Source organism: Cucurbita pepo, chromosome 5, assembly GCF_057944985.1.
Source record: "Cucurbita pepo subsp. pepo isolate OVF chromosome 5, ASM5794498v1, whole genome shotgun sequence".
In the NCBI taxonomy this organism is placed as follows: Eukaryota; Viridiplantae; Streptophyta; class Magnoliopsida; order Cucurbitales; family Cucurbitaceae; genus Cucurbita; species Cucurbita pepo.
The window spans coordinates 2,024,031-2,051,499 of record NC_141802.1 but is presented as its reverse complement, the minus strand read 5'-3'; the positions used below and the strand labels follow the sequence as shown (position 1 = coordinate 2,051,499).

Genomic DNA, 27,469 nt, shown 5'->3' with positions numbered 1-27,469 from the left:
GAAGTGATTTTAGCAAATATTCTCACAAGTGAACACAAAATTAGTCAAATTCAGTAGTCGAGGGGTTTGGAGGATGTCATTATCGATAGGACCAAAACGCGCGGTCTACATAATTTTTGATTACTTGTTGAGGTTTCCTGTTGAAAAGAGATTATATTATAGCAATAATGAAGACTTTGGAGAGTGGTATGCTTGTAACAAACTCAATAATCCAGAAGGCTTCATGTAATTATTAGCGTAGGAGTTCTTTTTTTTTTGTTATATAAGAGAGTGGGAGCTGGTTGGAGCTTCACCATTATTGTAGAGATCTAAACTCAACAAAGCCAAACACATGGGAAGGGCTCCTTGTTGCGACAAAGCAAATGTGAAAAAGGGGCCATGGTCACCCCAAGAGGATACTCAGCTCAAACACTTCATACAAACCTATGGGACTGGTGGCAATTGGATTTCCCTTCCTCACAAAGCTGGTATGTTTCTTAGGAATCACGGACCTCCATAATGGTATGATATTGTCTATTTTGAGCATAAACTCTCGTAGCTTTGCTTTTGTACTTTCCTAAAAGACCTCGTAACAATGGAGACGTATTCCTTACTTATAAACCCATCATCTTTCCATATTCGAACGTTAAAATTCAATCGATATTAACTTAACTAGTTGTGTTGTGTATGTTTGAATCAGGTCTTAAACGGTGCGGGAAGAGTTGCAGATTGAGATGGCTGAATTACTTGAGGCCAAACATTAAGCATGGTGAATTTTCAGCTGAGGAAGATAGAATCATTTGCACTCTCTTCGCCACCATTGGAAGCCGGTAACCAAAAAGAACCCAGAAATTTCTCTCCTCTTCCCAGAAAAACCCTTTTTCTCAAACTTTTTTTTGATGAACAGATGGTCAATTATTGCTGCTCAGCTGCCGGGAAGAACGGACAATGATATCAAAAACTACTGGAACACGAAGCTGAAGAAGAAACTTGTGGGGATGATATCATCTTCTCCAAACACTTATACTCAATCTTTAACCCATCAAAGCACCTCCTTGAGCATTCCAAACCCAATGGCTGAACCATCTTCATATTCATCATCCACTTGTAATATCATTAATGGCAGTTTGGTGGGCAACCCTTTTGAGCAGTGGCGCTATGGAGCCCTTAAAATGAACGAAATGCAAATGGGGTTTGAAGTTGGAAGTGGGTTAGTGAGTTCCAGTAATGGGTTTGAAGAGAATCATGGGAAGTTGATGAGCAACAACGAAAGTGAGGTGTTCTTGAAGATGGAGGAGGAGGAGGAGAAGATCAAGAGAGAAATGGAAGAGAAGTACTTTTATTACTACTGATGAGGGTTTGTTTATGATCTTAATTTGGTTTAATTTGTTTTAGGGAATTTATGAATTTCATGTTATGTTGTCCAATTGTGAGAGCTTCAAATCAGTGAGATTTGACGTATAATATCTAAAAATTACCCTAATTAATTCTCAATTAATAATAAATATGAACAATATTAGAATATAAAATGGAATTATGGGCTTATTTATTAGCTATGGACATTTAATCGAGTATTTCCTATATTTTGTTTAATTAAGTTAATAAAATTAAATTGTTATTTATTTATTTATTTATTATTTATGGAGAGTAGGAAGGGCAGCTAATTTTGTAATATTATATTACTGCCACATTAAGTTTTTAAATTGACATTACACCTCAACTTGGGACCACCATCTTTAATTTTGGGATCTTTTGAGGTTGTAAATTTTCATACGCAACCCTATAATACCCAATGGATAAAATGCTCGTTTATTTAATCAAATTAACGAAATAATTATTTTTTTTAGTTTAATAATATATGTAAAAATGAAAATTCAAATGTTCGACTTTAGTCAAATATATATGTCTTGTAATGAGATCAGATAGACATTAATTATTGTATTTTGCTTCAATTCGTTATAAGAATTTGTATGTGAGAATATTATAAATTCTTTTTAAATTTTACAAAAATATATAATATTAGATGATATTATCTACTTTGAGAATAAATTCTCATTATAAAGACTATAAAATGCTTATTATAAATTCTCAACCTCACTCCCAATAATTCTCAACAATCATTCCCTCGAATAAAATATATTAGAAGCCCACTTATAAATCTATAATCTTCCACTAAATTAACTAATGGGAGACTCACTCCCAATAAACCTCAACAATTTGATATCTAATAAATTTATAGAGTTTTGATTTTGTGACGAGTGAGGTCATGAATTTTAGAAGGAGACCTAAAAAGGCACAAAATTGAATATTTAGATTTTTTTTTTTTTTTTTTTTTTTTGTAAAATTTTAAAAACTTTTTGGAAGGTAGTTAAATTTGAGAGAGGAAAGGGGCATAAATAAAAAAGTTGGTAGACGTAGAGATTTCTAATTCGTGTGGCTGTCAGAAACTGCGTGTCTCTCTGAAAGGGATTTGTGTGGGCTTGGCCCACTTTTCTCAGCTCGGTTTCAACTTTCAACCCAATCGCCATTACCATACATCTCTTCTTTTTTTCTTTTTAAAAAAAAAAAAAAAAAAAATTAAAAAATTAAAAAATAAGAATATATATATATGCGCTTGATGTATCTCTAAATGTTGAAAATGACAAATAGATTCGTAAAGTTCCACTTTGTATAGAATATTTCTTGGGAAAATTTTTTCTTTTTGATTAATAAATCTATTAAAGTTAAAATTAATTTTATATCTAACAAAATATTAAACTTTTCATTTTTTAATTTTAATGTTTTTAATACGTCAAAATTAATAATTATTTCAATGTTTGGTTTTTTATTCTTGTTTTTAATTTCTGGAAAATTGGAGAGTTGAAAGAAATGATTTAGAGAGACCAATATGCGGTGGCACAAAAACAAATAATTAGAATCAAATATAATAAAATTTAAAATATGAAGAAAAAAAAAAGTTAGAGAGGGGATCTAAACTACAAAAATTAATGATTAGACTTGTAATTTTAACGTATACCGACACTTGCCACTCTAAATCTTAATATAACGAATCAAATAGAAAAGATCATGTAAAAGTAATATATACAAATATTCAATACGCTCTTTGTGCAAATGAATTGTCATATTTAACCAAACTAATTAAAGCGGCAAAATTGACACCGTTCAAGTCATCGAGATGAAATTATAAATTAAAAAATGATGTCATGGGCTTAAACATTCATAATAAAATATTTAAATAACGTGATATTTAAATAAAACAATGTCATGATCTAGACAATATGCAACTACCCTGTGGTTCTACATGGTTCTATGACTTTCATCACGACATCATTGTAACCACACTATTGGGTAAGAAAAGGCAAACACATGCAACATGGTAAGATCTATCATCTTAAAACATCATAACATGACTTTAGGCTCAACAAGGTTAAATGTATAGTACTTCTCTATGGATGGCTCACGCATGTGTGCATGGGCCCGCCAAGTGGGCTCACACACTCCCTCGACTTGGCTTGTCAAGCTAGCACTTGCTAATGGGTTGTTGCCAAATGTTATGGAAGGAAGGACACACATAATAACATGACGAACATAAATGTCATAATGTATTTATCTGTACTCATCATATGGGTGAAATATCCCAATGCACATGACATATAAATAAGCATGAAATCCCCATAGCTTATATAATCCTGGCATAATGTATGATGCAAAACAAGTTTCCCTCCATTTATAGCCTAACAAGTCATGAATTATACAAGCATAATTCTTGTAAATTCCAAGATACATAACATAGCTTTCATGACATGTTCTACGAAAGTTTATGCTATCATATATAATTGATTTAATAACAACTTTATACAATATGATATGATCACCAATATAACATAACTTTTATACATGATATAAGTTATCATAGTATAACGCAATATAAGTTATCATAGTATAACGCAGCATAACATGACATATATGACTCATCATAACATAACATCAAAACCTAGCATAACTTAATATATCATTCATACATATAACAATTAGAGGAACCTAGCATAACTTAATATATCATTCATACATATAACAATTAGAGGAGCCATGGGACATTGCATCATCATGCATAATACAATTCATCAAACCAAGCTAATAGTGGAGACACTTACTTGATTGGCCTAGGCCGAAGTCATTGGGTACCTTTTTACTAGCGACTACTCCTTAAAATTTAATTTTACTTAAAGAACTCCACGATCATAATTTAAAATTCTACTATATAAATTAGAATTCTATAAAAATTGGTTCATAATTTAAACTTGACTCAAACGAATTTAAATTAGCTAAAAAATAGTCATACGTACCGATCGAAGTTAGATTGAAGCCGACCTAGAATCATCGGAAAATATATTCTCCGACTCCAAACCACAAGTGACCTCTACAAGTGACCTCCTTTGGTAGAGTCCATTCTTCTCAACCTAAAAGATATGGAACTTTTATTTTATTTTATTTTATTTCTTTCTTTTTAATTTTGAATTATTACAAGAATCTTTGTAAATGATAAAATTAATCCTCCATCTATTTAAAGCAAACTGTAAAAGCAATTGAGAATAAATTACGGTTTTAATTTAGTTGACATTGTGTAATAATTATATAAACCCAGTGAAATATCAGTTTTCTTTCTTACTCTATTTTTTTTATAAAAAAAATATCAAACTACTCGTGGTTTAATAAAACCTAAAAATAATAAGGGGTCAGAATTCACTGTTCTAAAACTAAAGTATACTAAATAGAAGATCATGAGGAAAATGGTACGGTAGGACAAACAAACAATGTTGGCCAAGTCAAATAATCCAGGTACAACTCACTCGTACCCCTTCAGTATTTAATTACTTTTCCCCTACAACAATTCAAGGCCTTTCAAACATCAATATGCTTGGACTGTGCTTCCTGTTCATGCAAGTTAAGTGAACAGCATATTTTGATTTACAGATCACCGATCAATTACTAAGAGATTAGATCTAAAATAATTGAAATCTACCCTTCAAAATAGAGGCAGGGTGTTAAATTACCACTAATCACTAGGTTTATGATGAGAATTCTGGGTTTTATTAATTTTGCCACAAATTTAGCTAAATGTTATAATCTGCAGATTATTTGGCGTTTTCGATGATGTTCAGGAAGCTACCACTAATAATTAATTTCCTCAACAATATTTTACGATCATTGCATGGGGCTTCTCAATTATTTGAATGAATGTTTGGGGATTTCTTCTTCCCCCTTATATTTTTCAATTATTTTAAATTTCCTTACTGTATTAATTTTGTTTTTATCCTTTCCTAATGGACCATTTAAGATGCTCCGAGAAATTAAGGTAGAAAATTCAGGCACACACTGTTTAAAGAAGAAATCCAGTCAACTTTACATTCTTGCTTACGATCTTTCCCGAAACACTTTCAGTCTCCCATGTCCAACAGATTCAATTTCTGAACAACTTTGGGTTCATATTATTTTGTACAAGTAGAGGGAGTGAAGAAAAAGGAATTCCTAGATTAATTTGAATTTAATTCACATAAAACATACAATTGTTTATGCATGTGAATATCTAAAGTTGTTCATATCTAGAAATTCTTCAAAATGAACATAATACTAATGAATAATTAGTTTAGTGTACTAAAAAGAACACGTTAAACTAAAAAAGTCCGTTCAAAAACGAATTCTCACACACGCTAGTTTGTTTCATAAATTTTTACAAAATTCTTCCACATAAACTGTTTAAGTCCTCTCTGTTTTTGGATAGAGAAACAGATGCAATCGATGAATTTAGCAGATGCATGTTGAAACAGCAAATAAAAACTGAAAGTGTGAAGATCTCGATCTCGATCTCTACAAAAATATACACATATACATATATATATATATATATATATATATATATATATATATATATATATAAAGAGAGAGAGAGCGGAAGAAAAAGAAGAGTTCCACAGTCCTACATTCTGATAAATGGATTGTATAGCTTAAGAAGTGGAGAAGATCCAGATTTATGAGGAAATGGATTACCTGAAAAAACCGTACGGGGAGGAGATGGCGGCGGCGGTGGCGGAGAGAGAGAGAGAGCCAAGATGGCATTCACTTGCAGAAGCACCTGCACCTCAGTGGCCTTGTGCATTTGAAGAGAAAAGAAGAAGCAAAGCTGAAGGTGTAGGTGCAAATGCAGGAGAAGGCTAACAATTTGGCCATAAATTTCTGATGATTTCTGGTGCGTTGTGTACAAACGTGAGAGAAGATTATATAATCAAAGAGATCCGGAGATTGCGAGAAATGGAGCCAAGAAGTGGGCGGGGCGGGGCGAGGCGGGGCGGGCGTTAGGGCAAGGGAGGAAGAGATAAGGACGCGACGAACTCGCTTATTTATGGTACAGTACCAGGACTGATGTGGTTCTCTGGAATTGGCTGCTTCACTTTGCCCACGTGATCCATACCATCCTCCCCACGTGGGTTTTCTTCCTTCCATCAATCACCATTCGCCACGTCTTCATTACCACCTGCTCTCCACATGCTCCCCCCCCTCCTTTTTCTTTTCTCCACTTTTTTTTTTTTCTGTTTCTGTTTCTCTTAATATAAATAAAAATACTATTTCTACAAAAAACTAAAAAAAGCGGGGTAAAAATAAAAAAGAAATGATTTGCATGGAAGCCCCTGGAATAATTGGGTGGGCGTGACCATATACGACAAACGGATTTTATTCCATCTACAAAAAGATATATATTTATTCATTTTTTACTGCGCTTACTAAAAGACAAATATACCCTCCGACGCGTGAACTCCACAGATTCTTCTTCGTCCTTGATTTTCCAAAATAATAATAATAAAAAATCAAAAAAATCAAAATTTAATACGAACCTTATCTCAAACTAAGCGAATTCAATTTCATATCATAATTCAGATGGTACGGACATAATCTCAAATTATGTAATCCATGTGGTACAAACCTTATCTCAAATCATGTTCGCGTTTGATCTAACACCGTTCATTTGATATTCATATCTCAAATGGATAGGATTCTAAGATGCAAATATTATATTTATACCATAATATAAATTTTCTTTTCAAATAATGCTGGATTTTTATAACATTATTTAAAAAAAAATAGTTACTAATTTTTTAATGAGTTTAAAAAATTTCAAAAAAAAAAAAAAATTGTGTATAAAACGAAGAAGCGTGGTATCTGGGAGGAGCAGAGGCAGGGAAGCGACCCGAATGATCGGGGAGAAAAGAAGGGAAATCAAATAATGGTGAGGGCCGTACAGTGGGAAAAAGACAAATATACCCTCATCATTAAATAATACAAGGGGCAGATATTTGTAGCAAGTGGATTCATAATTGATTGATTTTCCTTACTCCTTGGTCCTTGGTGCATTAAATTTGGAAATTGTTTTTTGTGGGTTCCTAAATTTCTGTATTCAGCGGCCCAAAACTGACAAATAAAACTGGGCTATATGTTGTTTGTAGGCCCAATCTAAATCTCAAATACTATGTACTATGGGCACTAACGAACGTTTTGATGTAATCAGCGTTATAAGGTTGTTCTTGTGTTTAAATAAAGATGGAGTACTAAACAAACCAAGTTGGGGTCGATGTCGAAGACGACGATCTAAATTTAACCCATCTGAGAATTTGAAGGTACAATGGCAGAGGCTAGAAACCAGTCTTTGTAGAACGCCATGAAAATACTTTGTTGGAACGTTCAATGGTTGGGAAAGCCTTAAATGCTGGTTATGTTGTGAAGTGCTTAAAAATAGACACACCGTTCGATATTTTTACTTGACACTAAGACTTTGGATTCTCTCGAGTGAAGTTAAAAGTTGAGTTAGATTTTGTGATAACCTAAGCCCATCCCTAACAAATATTGTTCTCTGGCTTTCTCTTCTAAGCTTCCCCTCAAGATTTTTTTTTTTAAACGCGTCTGTTAGAAAAAGTTTCATTCTCCTCCCTAACCGATGTGGGATCTCACAATTCACCCCCCTTTAGGACCCAACGTCCTGACACTCGTTCCTTTTTCCAATCGATGTGGGACCCCTACCAAACCCACCCCCCTTTGGGGTCCAGCATCCTACTGCCACACTACCTCATGTCTACCCCTTTCTCCAATCGATGTGGGATTTCTACCAAATCCACCCCCCTTCGAGGTCCAGCGTCCTACTGGCACACTACCTCGTGTCTACCCCCTTCGGAGAACAGTCTCTTTGCTGGCACATCGCCAAATGTCTGGATATCATTTGTAACAGTCTAATTCCACCGCTAGCAGATATTGTCCTATGATATCATTCCACACTCTTATAAAGGGTGTTCCATTCTCCTCCCCAATCGACGTGGAATCTCACAGATTTTGATAATTGTCTCTATGTCCCAAGTGTCACGTCGGGTTGAGTGGGGGTCTGATGTTGTTTTGGAACAAAAGCCTTGATGTCTCCATTACTCGTTGTACATTAATAGATGAAGACTCAACCCGTGTCCATTCTATGGACATATGAATCAATGACCTTGTAGGAAGGCTCAATAGTTCTCTAAATATCCCATTGATAAATGAATGAGACTAAACTAATAACAGCAAGCATTTACCCAAAAGTGAAGCACGCGGCTTGCCGATGACCGACTTGCCATGGAAGCTTCTTAGCAGCCTCAGTGTCTCACAGACCACATTAAATTAATTGACCCACAGATTACGCACTACTACCCAAGTAAACGCTTGACTTCACTTCATATGTTCAATTTTTAATCCAATCAATTCAACATCACATGCCTATCATCTTCTCAACTTTATTGAGTGAAAGCTGCCCAGTTTTCGCCGCTATAAATACTCTGCAAACCACTCCCATTTCTTTCACAAACCAAACCCCAAAACTCCAATTCCATCCTAACAATGGGCGAGGTCATTTAACTCAATTCATCTTTCTTCTAATCCTTTCCATTTTTCTTCTCATACTCATCTGCTTTACTTTCTCTCTGTTTACAGAAGAAGAATGAAGACACCACCACTGCTGTGTTCAAGATCGACATGCACTGCGAAGGCTGCGCCAACAAAATCAGAAAGTGCGTCCGAGAAATCGAAGGTATGAATTCCCAAACAATTTTTGCGTTCTCTTCGCTGATTTCTTTTGGATCTAAAGCTAATTTCTAATTTTCTTCTTTGGAAGGCGTTGAGAGAGCGAGAGCAGACTGGGAAGCCAACAAGCTGACAGTCATCGGAAAATTCGACCCTGCCAAGCTCCGAGAGAAGCTCGCCGATAAAACAAAGAAGAAAATCGACATTGTCTCGTCGGAGAACAAGAAAGAAAAGGAATCCAAGAAACCGGACGAGCCCGCCGTCGTTGATAAAAAACCAGAGGAAAAGAAGTCCAAAGACAAAGAGGTGGGTGAGGAACTAACGTGCGCTTCACTCAAAGGCGCATGTTAGACAACAAGCCAACTGTCAACAGTTAATTAACTCGAATTTTTTGAATTATTTTACTGATTAATTGTTATATTTGGATTATTCTGACCAGACTCCGGTGACGACGGTGACTTTGAAGGTGGAACTGCACTGCCAGGGTTGCATAGAGAAGATTTACAAAGTGGTAGCCAGGACCAAGGGTAAATTTACTTTTAAATTTAATTAATTACCTTATCATTCAATTGGATAAAACAATCAATGATTTTCTTTGAATGGGTGTTCCTTGCAGGAGTGGAGGATATGGCGATTGAGAGACAAAAGGATTTAGTAATGGTAAAAGGAAAAATGGACGTGAAGGCTCTGATAGAGAATTTGGAAGAGAAACTAAGGAGGAAAGTTGCAGTGGTGGTGCCGAAGAAGGACAAAGACGATGAAGCTAAGGGAGGAGACAGCAGCGACAAGAACAAGAGCAGCGGAGATGCTGCGCAACCCGCAAATGGCAGTGGCGGGGGAGATGGTCACAGACTTGATCACATGGCAGTTCCAGTTTCGGGATATGGGTACGGGTACGGGTATGGTGGAGAACATTTACCTTCGGTTCAAATGTTCAGCGATGAAAATCCAAATGCTTGCTCGGTTATGTGACAACCAATATAGTTTCTTAGAAATATGTACCTTTTCATTCCATTCTTTTCTGTAAGGAAACATTATATGTCAATTATCGTTGAGTTATGAGGTTAAAGATGGTGTCTCGGGGGATAAAGGCGAGAAAGATTAGTCCAAAATGCATAGTCCGGAAGTGAAGTGAGAGGTGGGGTTTGTTGGTGGCATCCTTCCAGGAAAGACAGAGACCTTTCCCATTGAACCAAGTGGAGGAAAGAAAGAAGAGTTGGATAACACAGTCATGCACCTCTCTAACATACCTTTCTACCAATAATTGAGGAGTGGAAATTTGGAATCTCACTTTTTCACTCAAAAACAAAAAGGGCTCTCATTTTCCTTTGAATTTCAATACCTCTTTTCGTCTTTCTTTTTTTTGTGTAGGGACAAGTTCATCTGAATGATATCTTTCAATCCCGCCATTCTGATTCAACTGTCTTTTGGGCTAATCTTTTCCACATTCAAACATAGTAACAACAATCAAGCTCTCCTATGAAATGGAATTTTCTTTCTAATAACTGAAAATACTTGGTTATTATCTTTTATTCCACAATCCTTCCTCACTACGAACAGGCATTAGGCGGAGCTGGATGGAAGAATTGACCTCTTGACTGCCCCAAAGTTAATCTCTATCTACGTGGTTGGAGAGGAGAACGGGACATTTTTTATAGTGTAAAAATCTCTTTCTAACAAACGCATTTTAAAAACCTTGAGGGTAAGCTTGAAAGAGAAAGCCCAAAGAGAACAATATCTACTAGCTTGGGCTGTTACAAATGGTATGAGAGTTAGACACTGAAAGATGTGCCTACGAGGAGGCTGAGCCCCGAAGGGAGGCGGATACGAGGCAGTGTGCCAACAAGGATGTTGGGCCCCAAAGAGAGGTGGATTGGAGGGTCCTATATCGATTGGAGAAGAGAACGTTTTAAACATCTTGAGAAAAAACTCGAAAAAAAAAGTCTGTGGTCCGTGGAAAATGAAGAAAACAAAACTATCATGAGAGAGGAGAAAAAGTGCAAAGAGAGATGAAGATTTAACATCGGTAATGGTTGGTTTCACTTTCACTACCACTGAGCGACCATTTATAGAAGTGGACATCAAAACTTATCTCTGCTTTCATAAACTTCCAAAAATCATGCGCAGAATTACGTCTAATCTGATAGCAACTAATAAAGATAGCTCCTTCCATTTAGCCTTAGATAGCAGCATCTCATCAAAATGACTGGTGGAACTCAAGCCTCACCCCCCCTTTTCCCCAGCTAATGACAATAAGAATGTTTCTGGATGCTTATGCTAGGTCGAGATGCATCATCAACATTATCGTCGAGAATAAGTTTTAACACCATGATTCTGGAGTGAGTTGACTACAGCCCTGATCTTTGTGCGGTTTTTGTACCCTTTCTTCTCAATTTCCTTGTTTATGTCCACACAAATCCCAGTTCCTTGCCCCGGTTCCAGACCGTCCACGGTCGCCTAGCCACATTCAAGTGAGCACTTGGTGGAGTGTTCAACTGTGGATGCAGTTGCTACAATCCGTCCATTATTTCTATCTACCACATTAGCTGTTATGTATTTCAAAGATGAGAATAATCGCAGCACATGACACCTTAATACTTTCATTCTCAGCTGTCATATGTTCAAGATCCTCTTTGAATCACCTATCCAAAATGTTAAAATATCCCATGGGTTTTCAAACTAGCAATGATTTCAGTCTTGGAGAATGAATTGGTATGCTAAACAAAAAAGACGTGTAGGACAAAAACATGTAACAAAATCAGGTATGGGTAGCCACATCTTAGCCAGGTAATAGGTTACAACAATTACTGAATCTTACCGTGCCTCCTCGAACCAATAACTATCTTTGGTGTAACCAAACCACTCCTATCCCTCAAGACCAAAAGAGATAGTACAAGAATATTCCCTGATTGTCCATCGACCATACCTTAGTTAGATAACTCAACCTCCATGGATTAAAGGCGACAAGCACACAGTCGAGAAAGTAGATTCGGCCCTAGAACAATGTTTTAGGGATTGAGTAAGTTCTTTGCGATATTTTAGGAATTTTTACAAATTATGGAACAATGTTTGTTTAGATGCCTCCCTTGGATAGCTTTTTCATATTTCATCGTATTTGCTGAAATATGAATTTCATTTAATGTTTCCTTGAATCTGTGTAGGCCTCTTAGTTTAATCTCTTAATGAACCTATTCACCTTCCATAACCTAAACGGACCTAAAATTTCGAGGTAAAGGTTTCTAACAACAATGTCGATGATGCCTCTCGACCAAGAACCCTGCGTGCACTCCAAAAGATATCATAACCATCAGAAATAGTGTCAGTTAGGACAATATTGAAAAAAAGCATCCCTTACAATTGAATAATAGATTCACACACACAACAAACCAAAAGATTGGAGGAGCAACAAAAGGATTTTTTTTTTTTTTTTTTTTTAATATTGATCGGTATTCAGGCAAGCTTGCACGCACTTCAACTGATATCACCAGACGTTAATGATTATGCAAACAAACAAATCAGATGAAAATTAAGCATTTTATTGGTAAGTAACAAAGTAAATCATTGGACAGAATTGCAATAAATTAAAGGCTTTCCATCCTCAAAATTGCATGAATAAAATATTTCACCAGTCATTACTCAAGTTCATACGGAAACATTAAAGCTTAAAGAACCAGCAAATAAAGTAGAGAAACTTCTATTATATTAATTATTCATCACGATAGATTTGTTAACTTTATAAATAATCCTGGTTAGGTTGCAATTGAGCTTCAATTCAACAGATTAACGATAAAGAGAGATTGAATCCATTAAGAAAGAAAGCTGGCTCCAGCTTGAACCAGGGATGCAGATTGGGCACATGATGAAATAATTAATAAAGCAAACACACGCTATAAGGATATGCATAATATCTAATTAAGTACATTTAGGCTTATCGGTAGCCATTTCCAACAAAAAAGATAAATAAAATCACACCAAGTCAAGAAAACAAAAGAGGAAAAGAAAAACATTTTAACTTTTTATAAGCGTTGCAATATTCGTATGCATGAGAAAATCAAAGATTTTAGCTCAAGTGGAGCCTGACCTGAATGTTTAGAGATTGTGAAACTTGAATTATCAATCAATGAGCTCCAAGGAAGAACGTAACAAGAACCCACAAATATAATATAAACAATCGAATTCCCACAGACCTAAACTTATCTACATGAATGATAAGCAGCCCAACAAATGATTCAGTACAAAACAGGACATCCGGCAACGTAAAGCTCTGCAAAATTTAGAGAAAAATACTAGAATCTTAAGGAATCTCAATTCTAAATGATGAAACTAAGGCAGCCAATTCAGTTTCAAATGGAAGGAACCTGAGGAAGACTGGAGTGTTTGGGACGAAATAGCTAACCTTGGTATACTTGCATACAAACTGGAGACATGAAGACGGGAACTTTGGAGTTGAAAGAATGAAAAACCATGAAAGAACGCTTGAGAAATCAACAGAAAAGCAAATAAGCCCCCTCCAAAAACGAATCCGCCAATGGTTTGGTCAAGTTTTTTCCCCACCTCCTCTTCTTTATGACCTTATAATTAATATCATGAATGAAAGTCATGTATCAAACGCTAAACAAACTTTTTGGCTATTCAAATTAAAGCACTTTTAAACCTTTTTTGTCTCCCTCGTACAATTGGAAACAACCTTTTGCAATAGTGATTCGTTATGAAATTACAAACTTAGGATTTAATGCCTTACAAAATTTATGAAATTCTTCATTTACAAACTTAAATGGCAATTCATTCAATAGGACCATACAAGCAAACATCGTTAAATAATTCTCTTGGTGAAAGATTAGTTATCAAATTACATTTAGAATCTACTTCAACATAATTCTTTAACTTCTATACTTCTTACATTTCTCCTGAGTGCCTTTTAAAATTTGTTGCACAAGAATCACGTGCATATGTAGCCCGGTGATATTTATGCTAAATTAATAAAAATACCCTCGAACTTTGTACTTTGCATCAAAAATATTCTTGAACTTTCAAAAGTTTCAATAATACCCTTAACTATTGACAAAAGTTCAAAAATATTCTAACCATTAGTTTTGGATGGAACTATTAGTACTTTGTTCTAAAAATACACTTTAACTTTCAAAAGTTTTATTAATGTCCTTGAACTTTTTTAAAAAGTTCAAAAGTACCCTTACCGTTAATACCACATTATAAAAATACCCATGAACTTTCAAAAGTAGAATTGATACCCTTAACCTTAAACAAGTTCTTACTGTTAATATATGTATATGGACGTAAACTGTTTATCTACACCCTATATAAAAATTTCCTTCTTTAATTTCATCTCTCTCCTCTACTTCAACCTATGGCTCAACAATTTCTTGTTTTTCTCTTGATTCTTGAATATCCTCTTATTCTCCATCTTTTGTTCCTCAATCTTTAAAACTTCCCTCATTTCTCTTTTTTTCTCTTCTTAAATATCAAAACTCTAAATGAAAAGGAGAAGTTTTCTCATTGTTGAGCATTTCTAAACATAAATATGAAACATTAATACCCAAATAGGCAATTTGAAAACATATTGTCTATTTGGGTGATGAAATTTTTTGTGTTTATGTCTAGAAATGCTCACAAATGAGAGATTTCCACCAAAGTTTTGTTATTTAAAAAGAGTAAAAAAGAAAAGAAAATAAATGGGAGAATTTTTAGAGATGGTGGAAAAGAAGGGGATTAATAGGATATTCGAGAAGTGAGAAAAAAAAAAAGAGAAATGAGAAATTGTTGAGTCAGGGTAAAAGCAAAGAAGAGAGAGACAATCAAAGAGGGAGGTGATCTATGGGGTGAAGATAAACTATTTTCGTTTATATACCAACTCTAGAAACTTATTAAAAAAATTTAAGTTATGGTATTAATGCTACTTTTGAAAAAAGTTCATAGGTATTTTTGAAACGTGATACTAACCGTTCTAGCCATATTCCAACGATAAAGGTATTTTTGAAATTTTTAAAAAAATTTATGAGTATTTTTTATGTTTTTAGAAAAGTTTAAGGGTATTAATGAAACTTTGGAAAGTTCAAGGATATTTTTGAAATAGTTTTAAAAGTTCAAAGATATATTTGAAACAAAATACTAATGGTTGTCCTCCAAAACTAATGGTAAGGGTAGGTATTTTTTTAACTTTTATTTTAGTTTAAAGGTATTATTAAAACTTTTAAAAGTTCAAAAGTATTTTGAGACAATGTGAAAAGTTGAGAGCATTTTTATTAATTTAGCCTAATATTTATAAGCAGCCTTATGAAATTCAGGATAGCATCCCTCTACTTCAGTAAAATGCTCTCAAACATCTGAATATTGTTTAGTAGGTTTTCTTGTCCTTGATAATCCTGCTTTACCACCAACAAGTGAATTAGGATATCATTTTCAACTTAACGAAGAGTTCGACTAGAATAACTTTGTTTAGAAGTCTCAGAGATGAAGCCATCCTAGGACAAAAATACAACCAACACATGAGTACTCGATTTCTAGAGTTGCTAGAGTAAAAGGCTCATGGGGTTTCTTTAGAAAGAAATCACTTCTTACTTAGAGTAAGCCAGAGCCTAAAACATTGTTAACACGGCTATATATGCAACTTTCTACTCGCATACATACACATGTATGAGATGATCTTTGGAAGCAGTAGAAGTGGAACCTAATTAGAACTTGAAAAGAAACAGAGAAGCTAACAACAAACAAAACACACATAGAGCAAAACATTTGGATCTTAACTACTAAAATTGTAAAAGCCCAAACCCACCGCTAGCAAATATTGTCCGCTTTGACTCGTTACTATCGTTGTCAGTTTCACGATTTCAATACACGTCTATTAGGAAGAAGTTTTTACACCTTATAAGGAATGGTTCGTTCTCCTCTCCAACCGATATGGGATCTCACAATCCAACCCCTTAGGGGTCAGCGTTCTCACTGGCACACCGTTCGGTGTCTAGCTCTAATACCATTTGTAACAACCCAAACCCACCGCTAGCAGATATTGTTCGTTTTGGCCCATTACGTATCCCTATCAGTCTCAGTGTTTTAAAACACGTCTATTAGGGTGAGGTTTCCACATCCTTATAAAAAATGCTTCGTTTTCGTCTCCAACCAATGTGGGATCCCACAAAAATGGAATCTAATTACTTCTAATAATGTACCCTTTAGCTGCCAATAAACTACCCAGGTTAAGAAATGGAAGGAAGCAACCCAAATGCAATAGTAACATTAGTTTAACACAAACTAATGGCATCTCAGTTGTAAAACAAAGAGATCAGACAAACAATCCACGCACGTCATTGGTTGTGACTAATCCAGACAAACTTCTCATTCGCTCGATACTAAAACATCACAGGTAGACTAATCCATCATGGAGGAAAGTTTGTGACCAAATTCTCATTCGCGTGATACTAACATGTGAACAAAATCAGATCCACAAACAATGGATGTTACTACAAGGTATGCGGCTTAGTGATGAGTTGTTTCAGAAACAGTCAAAAATTGGTAAAAACAAAATTGTAAATACAAACAAGAACGAAGAAGAGAACACAGAATTGGAAAATAACGGATTTGTCCCAATAATCACTGTTCCTTCTTCCCCCTCTTCTTATTAAATCAGGGTTATAATGGGTTTTAAAGTGGGGTGGAATCCGAAGGGCAGACCAATTTATTCAAAAAGCCACCGGTGACCAGAAAACTAACCTTAACATCGTCGGAGAGGGAAATTGAACGACATCGAGGCGATCACATGCGGAGAGGGAGCGATATCCACGGCGGCAAAGCGCGCGCGCCTAAGCAAGGAGAGAGGGAGATCGAACGACGACGAGACGATAGTGCGATAGAATCGGTTCGGTTCTTAAACTCATTAAACCGTGAATTAATAATGATATTTAAAATAATTATATTAATTCGCGCCACACTTGAAAATACATGTCCAAACTTATAGATATATCAATTAAAATTTTAAACCTTCTAAATCATATATTTAAAATAATTAATAATTTTTTTGAATTAAACGATGTTTTAACACACATCTAATAATTTAAAATCACGAAAACCCTAATTATCAATTTTTTAAATCCTAAAATCTACTTGATTTCCATCCTGAATGAAGTATTAAATATGGATTAATTTGTATAGAATATTAAGAGGTAAAATGAATTAGCTTCGTAATCTGTATTTAAACACTCTAAACATATCTAAATGTTATTGACATGTAACACTCACTCGACCATTTTGATTTTTCAATGAAGTTTTGTCATCCAACCCAACATGTTTCATTAAAAAAAACAAAAAAAAAAAAAACAAAAAACATACACATACAATGTTTCTCAAAATTTAAATGCATATAACTGGGCCAAATCCTTAAGCCCATGGGCTTCGTCTTAAGGTTCTGTTCTCTTGAACCAGCCCAATATCGGTGCCACGTGAATTATCGTATTTACCCTCACAGCCCAATTTCAGTCGGCTACGCAACCAACCAGAAGTAGATCTTCGTGGAGGACACGTGGAATCATCAAGGACTCCTATAAATATGATCCCAAAGCCTACCTTTTTCGGAACCTTGAACCCTTGATCCGCATCGCATTACGCGTCGTAGGTCTGATAAAAGGCCCACAACAAAAGCGCCGTGAGAGACGAAGAGCGACTTCTTCAAGCCCTAGATCTGCTTCCTCTTCTCACTCGCGCCTCTTAGCTCGCTCTATCGTTCTCGTATTTCCTTTGATCTTCTTTCTCTCCGTTTCCCCAGGTATGTATTGGGGATTATTCACGATGTTTCTGATTTCGTTTTGATTGTGCTTTTAGGGTTTTTTTTTTTAATTTTTTAATCTTTAGGGTTAAGGATGGTTTCCGACGCGAGCAAGAAGAAAGCGGCTCAGAAGAAGGCAGCTGCGGCGGCTAAGCGAGGAGGAAAAGCAGCGGCGGCCGCTTCTTCCAAGGCGGCATCTGCCGATTCGCAGAATGGAGTTGATAAGTTGGCGAATGGAGTTGACGCTCTTCAGTTATCTGATCGTACTTGTACTGGTGTGCTTTGCTCACATCCTCTCTCCAGGGACATCAGAGTAAGCCCTGATTTGATTCCAGAATCAGAATCATGATATAGCTATTAATTCTTTTTTTCAAGAAAAAAAAGAGCCATTGGCTATAATACCCGGATGAATATTTTAATTCACTTTTTTATACGTTTATGCTCCACTATGCAGTTTTTTTTTTTTTTTTTTTTTTTTTTTTTTATCATGCTTACGTTGTCTTCGTCCGTGTTCTATTGCTTTAAACTTTGTTGGGAAAAAATAATTCTTCGTTGCATTGTTATTTTTCCTCAACAGAACTCATTGGAACAGTTGTTTATCGATGAATCGTCTGTTTGAGAATGCATTAGTAGGCTAGGTGACATCTAATTGTCTTCTAAAATATTCTTTTATTTTGAAAAGAACTGCTACTGGTTTATTTTTCTTGAGATCTCCTAGGACTATCCATTTTTTTAGCATATGAATATTGAACTTGAGTCGTTCATATTCCTTGCTGATATACTTGGAAGCGATGTTGTGCTATTAGGGAGGTGTAAGTGATGACGCTGGTAATGTCCTTACATTCGTGCTTTTTGCAGATAGAGTCTTTATCAGTTACCTTTCATGGGCATGACCTTATCGTTGATTCTGAGCTGGAGCTCAACTATGGCAGGTTTGCTTGTAATAATGAGCTGGCATAAATAGTTTCTAATTCCACATTGATTCTTGTGCTTGATGTTCAATATTTACAAATTTTTTTCAGACGTTATGGTTTGCTTGGATTAAATGGATGTGGGAAATCTACACTTCTTTCGGCAATAGGTTGCCGAGAGCTTCCTATTCCAGAGCACATGGATATATATCACCTTACACGAGAGATTGAAGCTTCTGACATGTCTTCACTTGAAGCTATTATAAGTTGTGATGAGGAAAGGTTGCAGTTAGAGAAGGAGGCAGAAACTTTGGCTGCACAAGTATGTTGATTACAATAGTCTCCATGTTCTAAAGAATTTACTAGTGCTCATTATTCACTGTTCTATTTTAATTTAGGATGATGGAGGTGGAGAGCAGCTTGATCGTATCTATGAACGTTTAGAAGCACTGGATGCAGCAACTGCAGAAAAACGTGCTGCTGAAATCCTGTATGGTCTTGGGTTTGACAAGCAGATGCAAGCTAAGAAAACCCGGGACTTCTCTGGTGGTTGGAGGATGAGGATTGCCTTGGCACGTGCCCTATTCATGAATCCCACCATCCTTCTACTGGATGAACCAACTAATCATCTAGGTATTAATGTTTCGTGCTTTCTTGTTTTGCTGATTGAGTGGTGGTGGTGAATTAATATCTTTTCAGTTATCACCCTATTAAAGAAATAAGTAGGTTTTGAGTTTTATAATATTGATGTTGAACTTAGATTTGGATAATTAGTGCAAGTGCTTTGCTGGTACACCGATTGGCTGATCATTCTGGTTCTTGCTATTATCAATCTCACAGCCTTTAGATTCCTTGGGGAACATACATACTGATCCAGTGAGCCCATTTCTAGGGAATACAAGCGTACTCCCTTTGCAGTGGATATATATGTACTACTTCTAAATATACAAATAAAATAGCAAGAGCTGTGGAATTTAAGTGCAACCTTTTATTTGTTCATTGAATTATTTAGTATATCATTTCTGCCTTATCAATTGTTTTATTGCTGAAAATGAGGTATCTGATGAGCAACTGTTCTATTTTTTTGTAATGATAGATCTGGAGGCTTGTGTCTGGCTAGAAGAGAACTTGAAGAAGTTTGACCGGATCCTGGTTGTGGTTTCGCATTCCCAGGACTTCCTTAACGGTGTGTGCACAAACATTATCCACATGCAGAACAGAAAATTGAAGATCTACACAGGTAACTATGATCAGTATGTTCAGACCCGTGCTGACCTGGAAGAAAACCAGATGAAAATGTACAAGTGGGAGCAGGATCAGATTGCTTCCATGAAGGAGTATATTGCCAGATTTGGGCACGGGTCAGCAAAACTAGCCCGGCAGGCACAGAGTAAGGAGAAAACACTGGCAAAAATGGAGAGGGGTGGGCTTACTGAAAAGGTGGTGAGAGACAAGGTTCTTGTCTTCCGCTTTGTTGATGTTGGAAAGCTTCCCCCTCCTGTTCTTCAGTTTTCGGAAGCAACGTTCGGCTATACCCCTGATAATCTCATCTATACGAACCTTGACTTTGGAGTTGACTTGGACTCTCGGATAGCTTTGGTTGGACCTAATGGTGCCGGAAAGAGTACGCTTTTGAAGCTGATGACTGGGGACCTGGTTCCTCTGGAGGGCATGGTTAGACGACATAATCACCTTAGAATTGCCCAGTTTCATCAACATTTAACTGAGAAACTAGACATGGAAATGTCTGCTCTCCAGTTTATGATAAAAGAGTACCCAGGAAATGAGGAAGAGAAGATGAGAGGAGCAATTGGGAAGTTTGGGCTCTCCGGTAAAGCTCAAGTGATGCCAATGAAAAATTTGTCTGATGGGCAGAGGAGCCGTGTTATATTTGCCTGGTTAGCATGGAGACAACCCCACTTATTACTGCTTGATGAGCCCACTAATCATTTGGATATCGAGACAATTGACTCATTGGCAGAGGCATTGAATGAGTGGGATGGAGGTTTGGTTCTTGTAAGCCATGATTTTAGACTTATAAACCAAGTCGCCCAAGAGATATGGGTTTGTGAGAATCAAGCTGTAACCAGGTGGGAGGGTGACATTATGGACTTCAAGGCACATTTGAAGAAGAAGGCTGGGTTCTAATTGAAGCTGTATAACTCGTGAGTTTTCGTTATTATTGAAATCTACGGTGTAGACCATTGCTTAGGGTGTGTTGCATAACTCCGCAGCTCGGCCAGCATGCGTGTGATGTGCTAACACAACAAAGCCGAAGGTCTAAACACTGATGAGCTTGGTTATTGTTTCGAGCTAGCAATTTTAATGGGGCTAGTAGGTAATGTTTTTGCTTATCATTATTAATTCATGTATCCTATATCTTTTAGTTGGTTTTTGAATCAACTAGATAGAGCCATATCCCATATTATTTTTAGACACCATGCGACTATGAACACAGACACTCTTATATTTTCGGTTTTTTATTGAATGAAATATAATGATTTTGTCTCCTATTGGGGCATAATTGTGAGGTGTTCTTGCTGTTGATAAGTGATCAAGTAAATATAACTTTGCATGACCTGCACTTCAGGAATGAAATCTGAATTACTTATATAATGATTTTTTTTTTTTTTTTTTTTGCCTTTTTACATTTGCGAGTGGTCGATGCGTACTCTTAGTAGTACACATCCACTCGATCAAATACTCAATTCACCCGAGGCTGATGCCCATACTGTTTCAATTTGGTGGGTTCTTCCCATTTTCTTTTAGTTTTGATGACCGCCAATTTTTGTGCGTGTAAGATCAGCTTGTTTACCAACTAAGCAAATTCCAAAGGCACCGACATGAATGCCCTTCGCTGGATGTACATAGGCCCCCTAATTGGTAATCTTAGGAAGGGAGACAAGGTCCTTGAAGCCTAGCCCACATGAGTCACATACCCATGATGTTGACAGGGCCATCCTAGGGACCTAGGATTAACAAGATCTTGTTTAAGTAAAGGAAGAGGACATTATAATTCCTTCCTATCTTTAGTTTAGACAATGATTGTATGATCTGAAAACACACATATATTTATTTAATATTTAAATTCTTTGACACAATTTTTAAAGGGTTAAAAAGAGGAGTAGAATCATAAAATAGAACACACCAAATTAAGCACAACACAATAGAAAAAATGAACATGTAATCAAATGACCACAAACTTTGATTGGCCATTCTCAAAATACCAATTTTTCCCTTGGTAAAAAGTTTTACAATGCTGTGAAGAGCTTGAAGCTACGAAAAAAACAACCTTAATTTTGATCCTCTTGGTCGTTTCAATAGCTTCAAAACCCCACGTTATTGTTCCCCAAATCACACCATCCCTTAAAAGCAGCGATTCTCATTCTCCTCCTCCTCCTCCTCCCATTCCTCTGCCAAGATCCTCTCGAGCTCGCTCGGTCGACACGGGATTGTCAGCGCACCCTCATGATCAAATCCATACTCCTCTGCTGCTGCCTCCAGAAGTCTCAAAAACGTCGGATTATTCAAGCAACTCAACGGAACAACAAATCGTTTCGGCTCCTCAGCATCAACTGCCACAACCGCGAAATGGCCTTCTTTGACATCCTCCGGTACCGGAGTCGAGTCGTCATCCCCAAGTTCATGATCGAACTCGTGTAGCCCAGAATTGGACCTTCGACCCAAGGAGAGGCTCCTCTGCAGCCTCCCAACAGCAGTCTTCAGCTTCACAATGCCATTCTTCTTGGCACTGGCCTCAGGCTTAGCCATTTGGTGCAAATGCAAAAAGCTTAGTCCTTGTCAAGAGGGTGTGGAACACAATTTATAGTGTAGAATGGTCAAATAATTAAAAAAAAAGGATCAAAACAGTTGAAATTGATGGGATATTTCGCTCTTCCAAGAGGCCAAAAGTGATTGGACAGACACAAGTTTTGGAGTTGAGTTTGAAGAGCATACCATGTGAGTACACTACGTGACTCTAAGCATTCCATGAAACGTCTCGATTGGTAGTCACATCTGTCTCTAAATCATTTTGTTGAGACCCGTAAAAATGGGTCATTGGTAAATAGGATAATCTAAATCCATTGAGAAATGAAGGTAGAAAAAAGTACCAAATGTTTTGTACCAATAACATTTGCCATAAAACTTATGAACTGACCCATTTGATCATCAATGTGTCCTGTGCCTTGGGCTTGTGCTTGTGGCCTGTTCTTAATTGTCTCCCATTCCAATGGGGTTTGATTTGGTCATTAACTACTGAACAATTCGTGTAATAATTGATTAGGAACACTTATTGAGAGAGATGGGGATCGGCATTAATTAGTTTCTTTTATGTTTTTGCACTTCCACATACATCCAAACTATGATCTCATTCGATTGAGCGAAAGGTACATATAAACGACCAATCATAGGATCGTAATATTCAAATTTATTCAAAACTACTTGACATGCATCCATTTCATACAAATTCGTTCGAAAAAATTTGTATTTTCAACGTCATTAAAATGGAACTCAAATAGTTAAATATAAGTGTATTTGAAATGAAACGGTCGATCGAAAATATTCAAATGAGTGTTGAAGAACGTTTGTTGGAGTATCTTTTCTGAATTATGGTACATGCTTTTTAAGCTAACCATCTTGTAATTGAGTTAGGGGCCAATGGAAAAGGACCTGTCAAGTTTTATTTAGTACTTTGCTAATTAATCATTATCATTTCGTTTTCTTTTTCTTTTAATTTTTATTATATATATATAAAATAGCTTTTTATGAAATCTGGATCTGAAATATTTGAATTGAAATGGGGAGGGGTTGTAGGGTTTAGATGGAGGGCGTGTGAGCATACATACACGTATAAATGCATACCTCAAAGTACAGACAATCCTCTGTACAACCACCTCTTTAACCATAACTTCCTCTCCTTTCTCACATATTTGGTCGGCTCTTCTGATCCAACTCGGCCCTACTAGAGATAGTACATTTAACTTACGAGGTAGAAGTCCTGTGAAAAACTACTTCGAACGAAGCAAGAAATCTTCATTTACAAAAGAAATAGTGAAGGAATGAAGTCCGAAACAGAGATCACTATTCCGGTCCTTACCCCCAACTTGGTTAATTTAATAGAAGCTCGTGCGTTTACAAGTAGGTATTGGTATGAGGCATTTTGGGGGAGCTCAAAGCAAATTAGACAATATCATACTATTACGAAGATCCGTGATTAATTTACTCTTTATTTTTTTCTTATAAAATATTATTAAATTTATTAAAAAGTTCAGACAAGAAGTCCTAGTACACATTTATTGTTGTCTCACACCACACATGTCCCAACACTAATTATTAAGCCATTCCTCAAAAAAAAAAAAAAAAAAAAAAAAAACCGGTTTTTTCTCCTCAAAATAATTATACCAGTTTTTGTTTTTGTACTTTTTATTCTCAATTTCATGTCCCTTTCCTGTTACCATATAATTAATTAATTAATTAATGTTTTCCCTTCATTTTTTTTACTCTTTTTTCTTTTACTTTTTACTTTTTACTTCATTTTAACAGTTACTTTATTCTCTCTATATATATATTCTCAACTTAATAATTGTACATTCAAATTGATTAATACTTTGTATTAAATAAATAAAGAGTAAAGTTATGCAAAGTAGAAATACATTCGCACATCTTAAATTTTATTTTATTTTTTTTCTCGTAAAGTTGATTTGACACAAAATAAACCAATTCTTATTTGTTTATTTATTTATTTATTTATTGAAGCGTTTTTGTTTCTTTACCACTTTCTCTCTATGATTCTCATATTTTGAGTAAATATCACATTTCTTAACCAAATTCTAGAATAAGTATTGTTCGTAGGCTTAATTTTCAACCGCAAAATATGAAAAGTTAAAGCCTCTTTCGATAACTCTCTTTCGTTTACAAGTTTTGTTTTGGATATCTAAGAATAAAATGTCCAAACGTCACATTACAGTTGAATCAACCTATTAAAATAATTTGAGATTGAGTTGAGTTTATTCCGGGATCCATTTTAATAATTATCCTCAATTTACTAATTTTAATAAAATTATATAAACTTTTAACCCTAAGTACCACTTATATTTTAAAAATCAAATGTTGTTTAAATCGAGACATATTTATTAATATTAAATCATCCTAAAATAATTCAAAAAAATTATGTATAAAATTATTATTGCAATAGATATTTAATTAATTTTTGTTCATTATAGTTTAATCAAAATTAGATTCAATAAATAATCAAATAAGTAACATAATTATTGAAGATCATAAGCTAATTAGTCCTAAATAACTTTTAAATTTTACTTATTTTCAGCTGATCAATTAATAAGTATTTGATTTATTTAATAAAAAAATTTCATCAAAATAAACAAAATATATATTTAAATTTAATAATAGTAATAATTGAGTTGATTCAAAATAAAATAAATTAACAGAGGAGTAAAAAGAAAATTGATGCCAATCACGGTGAAATGTATATGGACTTGTTACATAGATTCTATATATTCTAGAAGCTAATTTAGTGAGTCTAAACTTTGGTTATCAATTATATTATACACCAAAACTTTAGGATAAGAGATAAATAAAATAAAGGCATGACTAAGCGAAGCTCATAGCCTATAAAACATACATAGGAAATAAATACAGAGACATCTTGGTCTTCTTCCACATCTGGTAATCAAACAGCAATCTTTGTCTGGTTTTTTGTTCATTCGATGTGTACTATGTTTACAGAAGCCTTGGGGTTTAAGCTCAAAAAACATTACTTCTTCTTGTTGTTCTTAATTTTGTATGCATTTATCCTTTAATTTCTCTACTAAATTTCAATTTCCTTAATGTTTGTCCGAAATTGAAGGCTAATCCATTCATTTTTTTAGGTTCATTTCTGGGGTCAACTTTGTGCTTCGCGACGTCTAAAAGATATAAACTCGGGTTGTTGTGATTTACGTGCTATCCTAATTCTGTCCTAATTGCCAAAATGGAGCGCCAAAATCCCCATGCCATTATTATTCCCTACCCTCTGCAAGGCCACGTCATACCGTCTGTCCACCTGGCAACTGACCTCGCCCAACGTGGCTTCACCGTCACCTTCGTGAACACGCAAGCCATCCACCGCCAAATCGCCAAAGCCCATTTGCCTGCTGGAGATGATTTGTTTTCCGCGGTGCGGAAGTCGGGGTTGGATGTACGCTACCGAACCGTGTCGGATGGACTACCGGTTGGATTCGACCGGTCGCTGAATCACGACCAGTTCATGGAGTCGTTGTTGCATGTGTTTTCGGCTCACGTGGAGGAGGAGGTCGAGAGCATTGTGAAAACGGCGTCGTCTGAAGAGGGAGGGCCGCCGGTGAGTTGTCTGATAGCGGATACGTTCTTTGTGTGGCCGTCGAAGGTTGCGAGGAAGTTTGATTTGCTTTATGTTTCGTTCTGGACCGAACCGGCGTTGGTTTTTACGCTCTATTATCATATGAATCTTCTCCGACAAAACCGCCATTTTGCATGCCCGGGTTGGTTTGCTCATACCCAATCGGGTTAACTTGAATTTGGATTTGAATTTGAATTTGAATTTGAATGTGAATTTGAACAGATGTTCGAGAGGACGCCATTGATTACATACCAGGAGTACGCGCAATCAATCCACAAGACATGATGTCGTATTTACAAGACACAGATACGACGTCGGTTTGCCACCGAATCATTTTCGCAGCGTTTGAGGATGTTAGAGCTGCAGATTTCGTGATATGCAACTCCGTACATGAGCTCGAGAACGACACCGTTTCAGCGCTACAAGCCGAAACCCGGTTCTACACCATCGGACCTATTTTCCCACCTGGCTACACCAAAACCTCCGTCGCAACCAGCCTCTGGCCCGAGTCCGACTGTACCCACTGGCTCAACTCCAAACCCCACGGCTCGGTTCTCTACGTCTCGTGTGGAAGCTACGCCCACGTCACCAAAACGGACCTCACCGAAATAGCCCATGGGCTTTCGATGAGTGGGGTCCATTTCATATGGGTTCTCCGACCGGATATTGTCAGCTCAACAGACACCGATCCATTGCCGGATGGTTACCGGAAGGAGGTTTCTGACCGTTCGATGATTGTGCCATGGTGTCATCAGAGACAAGTGCTGTCCCATCCGGCGATCGGAGGGTTCTTAACTCACTGTGGATGGAATTCAATTCTGGAAAGCATTTGGTGTAATGTTCCGCTGTTGTGTTTTCCTTTGCTTACGGATCAGTTCACCAATCGGAAACTGGTGGTGGAAGATTGGAAGGTGGGGATTAATCTGAGAAATGGACGGCAGATATCTAAGGAAAGGGTTTCGGAGAAGATTAACCATCTGATGGATGCTAAATCTGGGAGTCAATATCGAGCTGCCGTTGGAGAAGTCAAGAAGGCATTGGAAAATGCAGTGAAGCCTAATGGTTCATCCCATCAATCTATGAACCAATTCATAAAAGATTTCAACGCAGCCATTTCAGACAAATTTGGGGACAAAAAGATGCACAAATCAATGTCCAATGGCTACTAAAATTAGAGCATTTCGTCCCCGAGGCCTGAAATTGTCTTTCCTCCTCTTTCACGAGTGAGCGATAGGTAAAGTTGTGTTAATAGGGTCATTAGATTGAACCCTCGAATATAATGTAATCCAAAGGCTAAATTAATAAACACGTCCTACAAACCGAACTCTAAAGTCT

At 36.2% G+C, this 27,469-nt stretch overlaps 5 protein-coding genes, 1 long non-coding RNA gene and 1 pseudogene across 8 annotated transcripts; 4 read left to right on the top strand and 3 right to left on the bottom strand.

Annotated features, from left to right (window-relative positions):
* Positions 1-225: 225 nt before the first annotated feature.
* Positions 226-1,531, top strand: LOC111785237 (transcription factor MYB36-like). Its single transcript, XM_087123874.1, has 3 exons — positions 226-467; positions 680-809; positions 887-1,531. Exons 1-3 carry the CDS (start codon positions 332-334, stop codon positions 1,329-1,331), a joined length of 711 nt encoding a protein of 236 aa, XP_086980000.1. The 5' UTR covers positions 226-331; the 3' UTR covers positions 1,332-1,531.
* Positions 1,532-2,545: 1,014 nt separating this feature from the next.
* Positions 2,546-7,040, bottom strand: LOC111796251 (uncharacterized). The gene is made up of 2 exons (XR_015421089.1): positions 6,028-7,040; positions 2,546-4,439 (listed from the first exon to the last, which is right to left on the bottom strand). It is a non-coding gene; the product is annotated as an uncharacterized LOC111796251 (long non-coding RNA).
* Positions 7,041-8,743: 1,703 nt separating this feature from the next.
* Positions 8,744-10,492, top strand: LOC111796249 (heavy metal-associated isoprenylated plant protein 3). Its single transcript, XM_023679013.2, has 5 exons — positions 8,744-8,898; positions 8,983-9,079; positions 9,164-9,378; positions 9,512-9,599; positions 9,689-10,492. Exons 1-5 carry the CDS (start codon positions 8,890-8,892, stop codon positions 10,042-10,044), a joined length of 765 nt encoding a protein of 254 aa, XP_023534781.2. The 5' UTR covers positions 8,744-8,889; the 3' UTR covers positions 10,045-10,492.
* Positions 10,493-11,043: 551 nt separating this feature from the next.
* LOC111785315 (uncharacterized) lies at positions 11,044-16,970 on the bottom strand (annotated as a pseudogene). Its single transcript, XR_015421088.1, has 3 exons — positions 16,798-16,970; positions 13,469-13,643; positions 11,044-12,358 (listed from the first exon to the last, which is right to left on the bottom strand). The product of XR_015421088.1 is annotated as an uncharacterized LOC111785315 (transcript).
* A 673-nt stretch (positions 16,971-17,643) lies between these two features.
* Positions 17,644-21,280, top strand: LOC111785238 (ABC transporter F family member 1-like). The gene is made up of 6 exons (XM_023665650.2): positions 17,644-17,845; positions 17,932-18,158; positions 18,704-18,777; positions 18,868-19,078; positions 19,155-19,389; positions 19,853-21,280. Exons 2-6 carry the CDS (start codon positions 17,940-17,942, stop codon positions 20,902-20,904), a joined length of 1,791 nt encoding a protein of 596 aa, XP_023521418.1. The 5' UTR covers positions 17,644-17,845; positions 17,932-17,939; the 3' UTR covers positions 20,905-21,280.
* Positions 21,281-21,414: 134 nt separating this feature from the next.
* On the bottom strand, positions 21,415-23,057 carry LOC111794997 (auxin-responsive protein SAUR50-like). The gene has a single exon (XM_087124208.1). It carries the CDS (start codon positions 22,525-22,527, stop codon positions 22,123-22,125), a length of 405 nt encoding a protein of 134 aa, XP_086980334.1. The 5' UTR covers positions 22,528-23,057; the 3' UTR covers positions 21,415-22,122.
* A 2,255-nt stretch (positions 23,058-25,312) lies between these two features.
* LOC111795661 (UDP-glycosyltransferase 86A2) lies at positions 25,313-27,458 on the top strand. 2 transcript variants are annotated; one of them, XM_023678204.2, is made up of 3 exons: positions 25,313-25,443; positions 25,647-26,276; positions 26,357-27,458. In XM_023678204.2, the coding sequence occupies exons 2-3, from the start codon at positions 25,748-25,750 to the stop codon at positions 27,301-27,303; spliced, it is 1,476 nt and encodes a 491-aa protein (XP_023533972.2). In that variant the 5' UTR covers positions 25,313-25,443; positions 25,647-25,747; the 3' UTR covers positions 27,304-27,458. The 2 variants fall into 2 exon arrangements, with proteins under 2 accessions (XP_023533972.2, XP_023533973.2); XM_023678205.2 differs by lacking the exon at positions 25,313-25,443 and adding an exon at positions 25,455-25,558.
* The last annotated feature ends 11 nt before the right edge of the window (positions 27,459-27,469 follow it).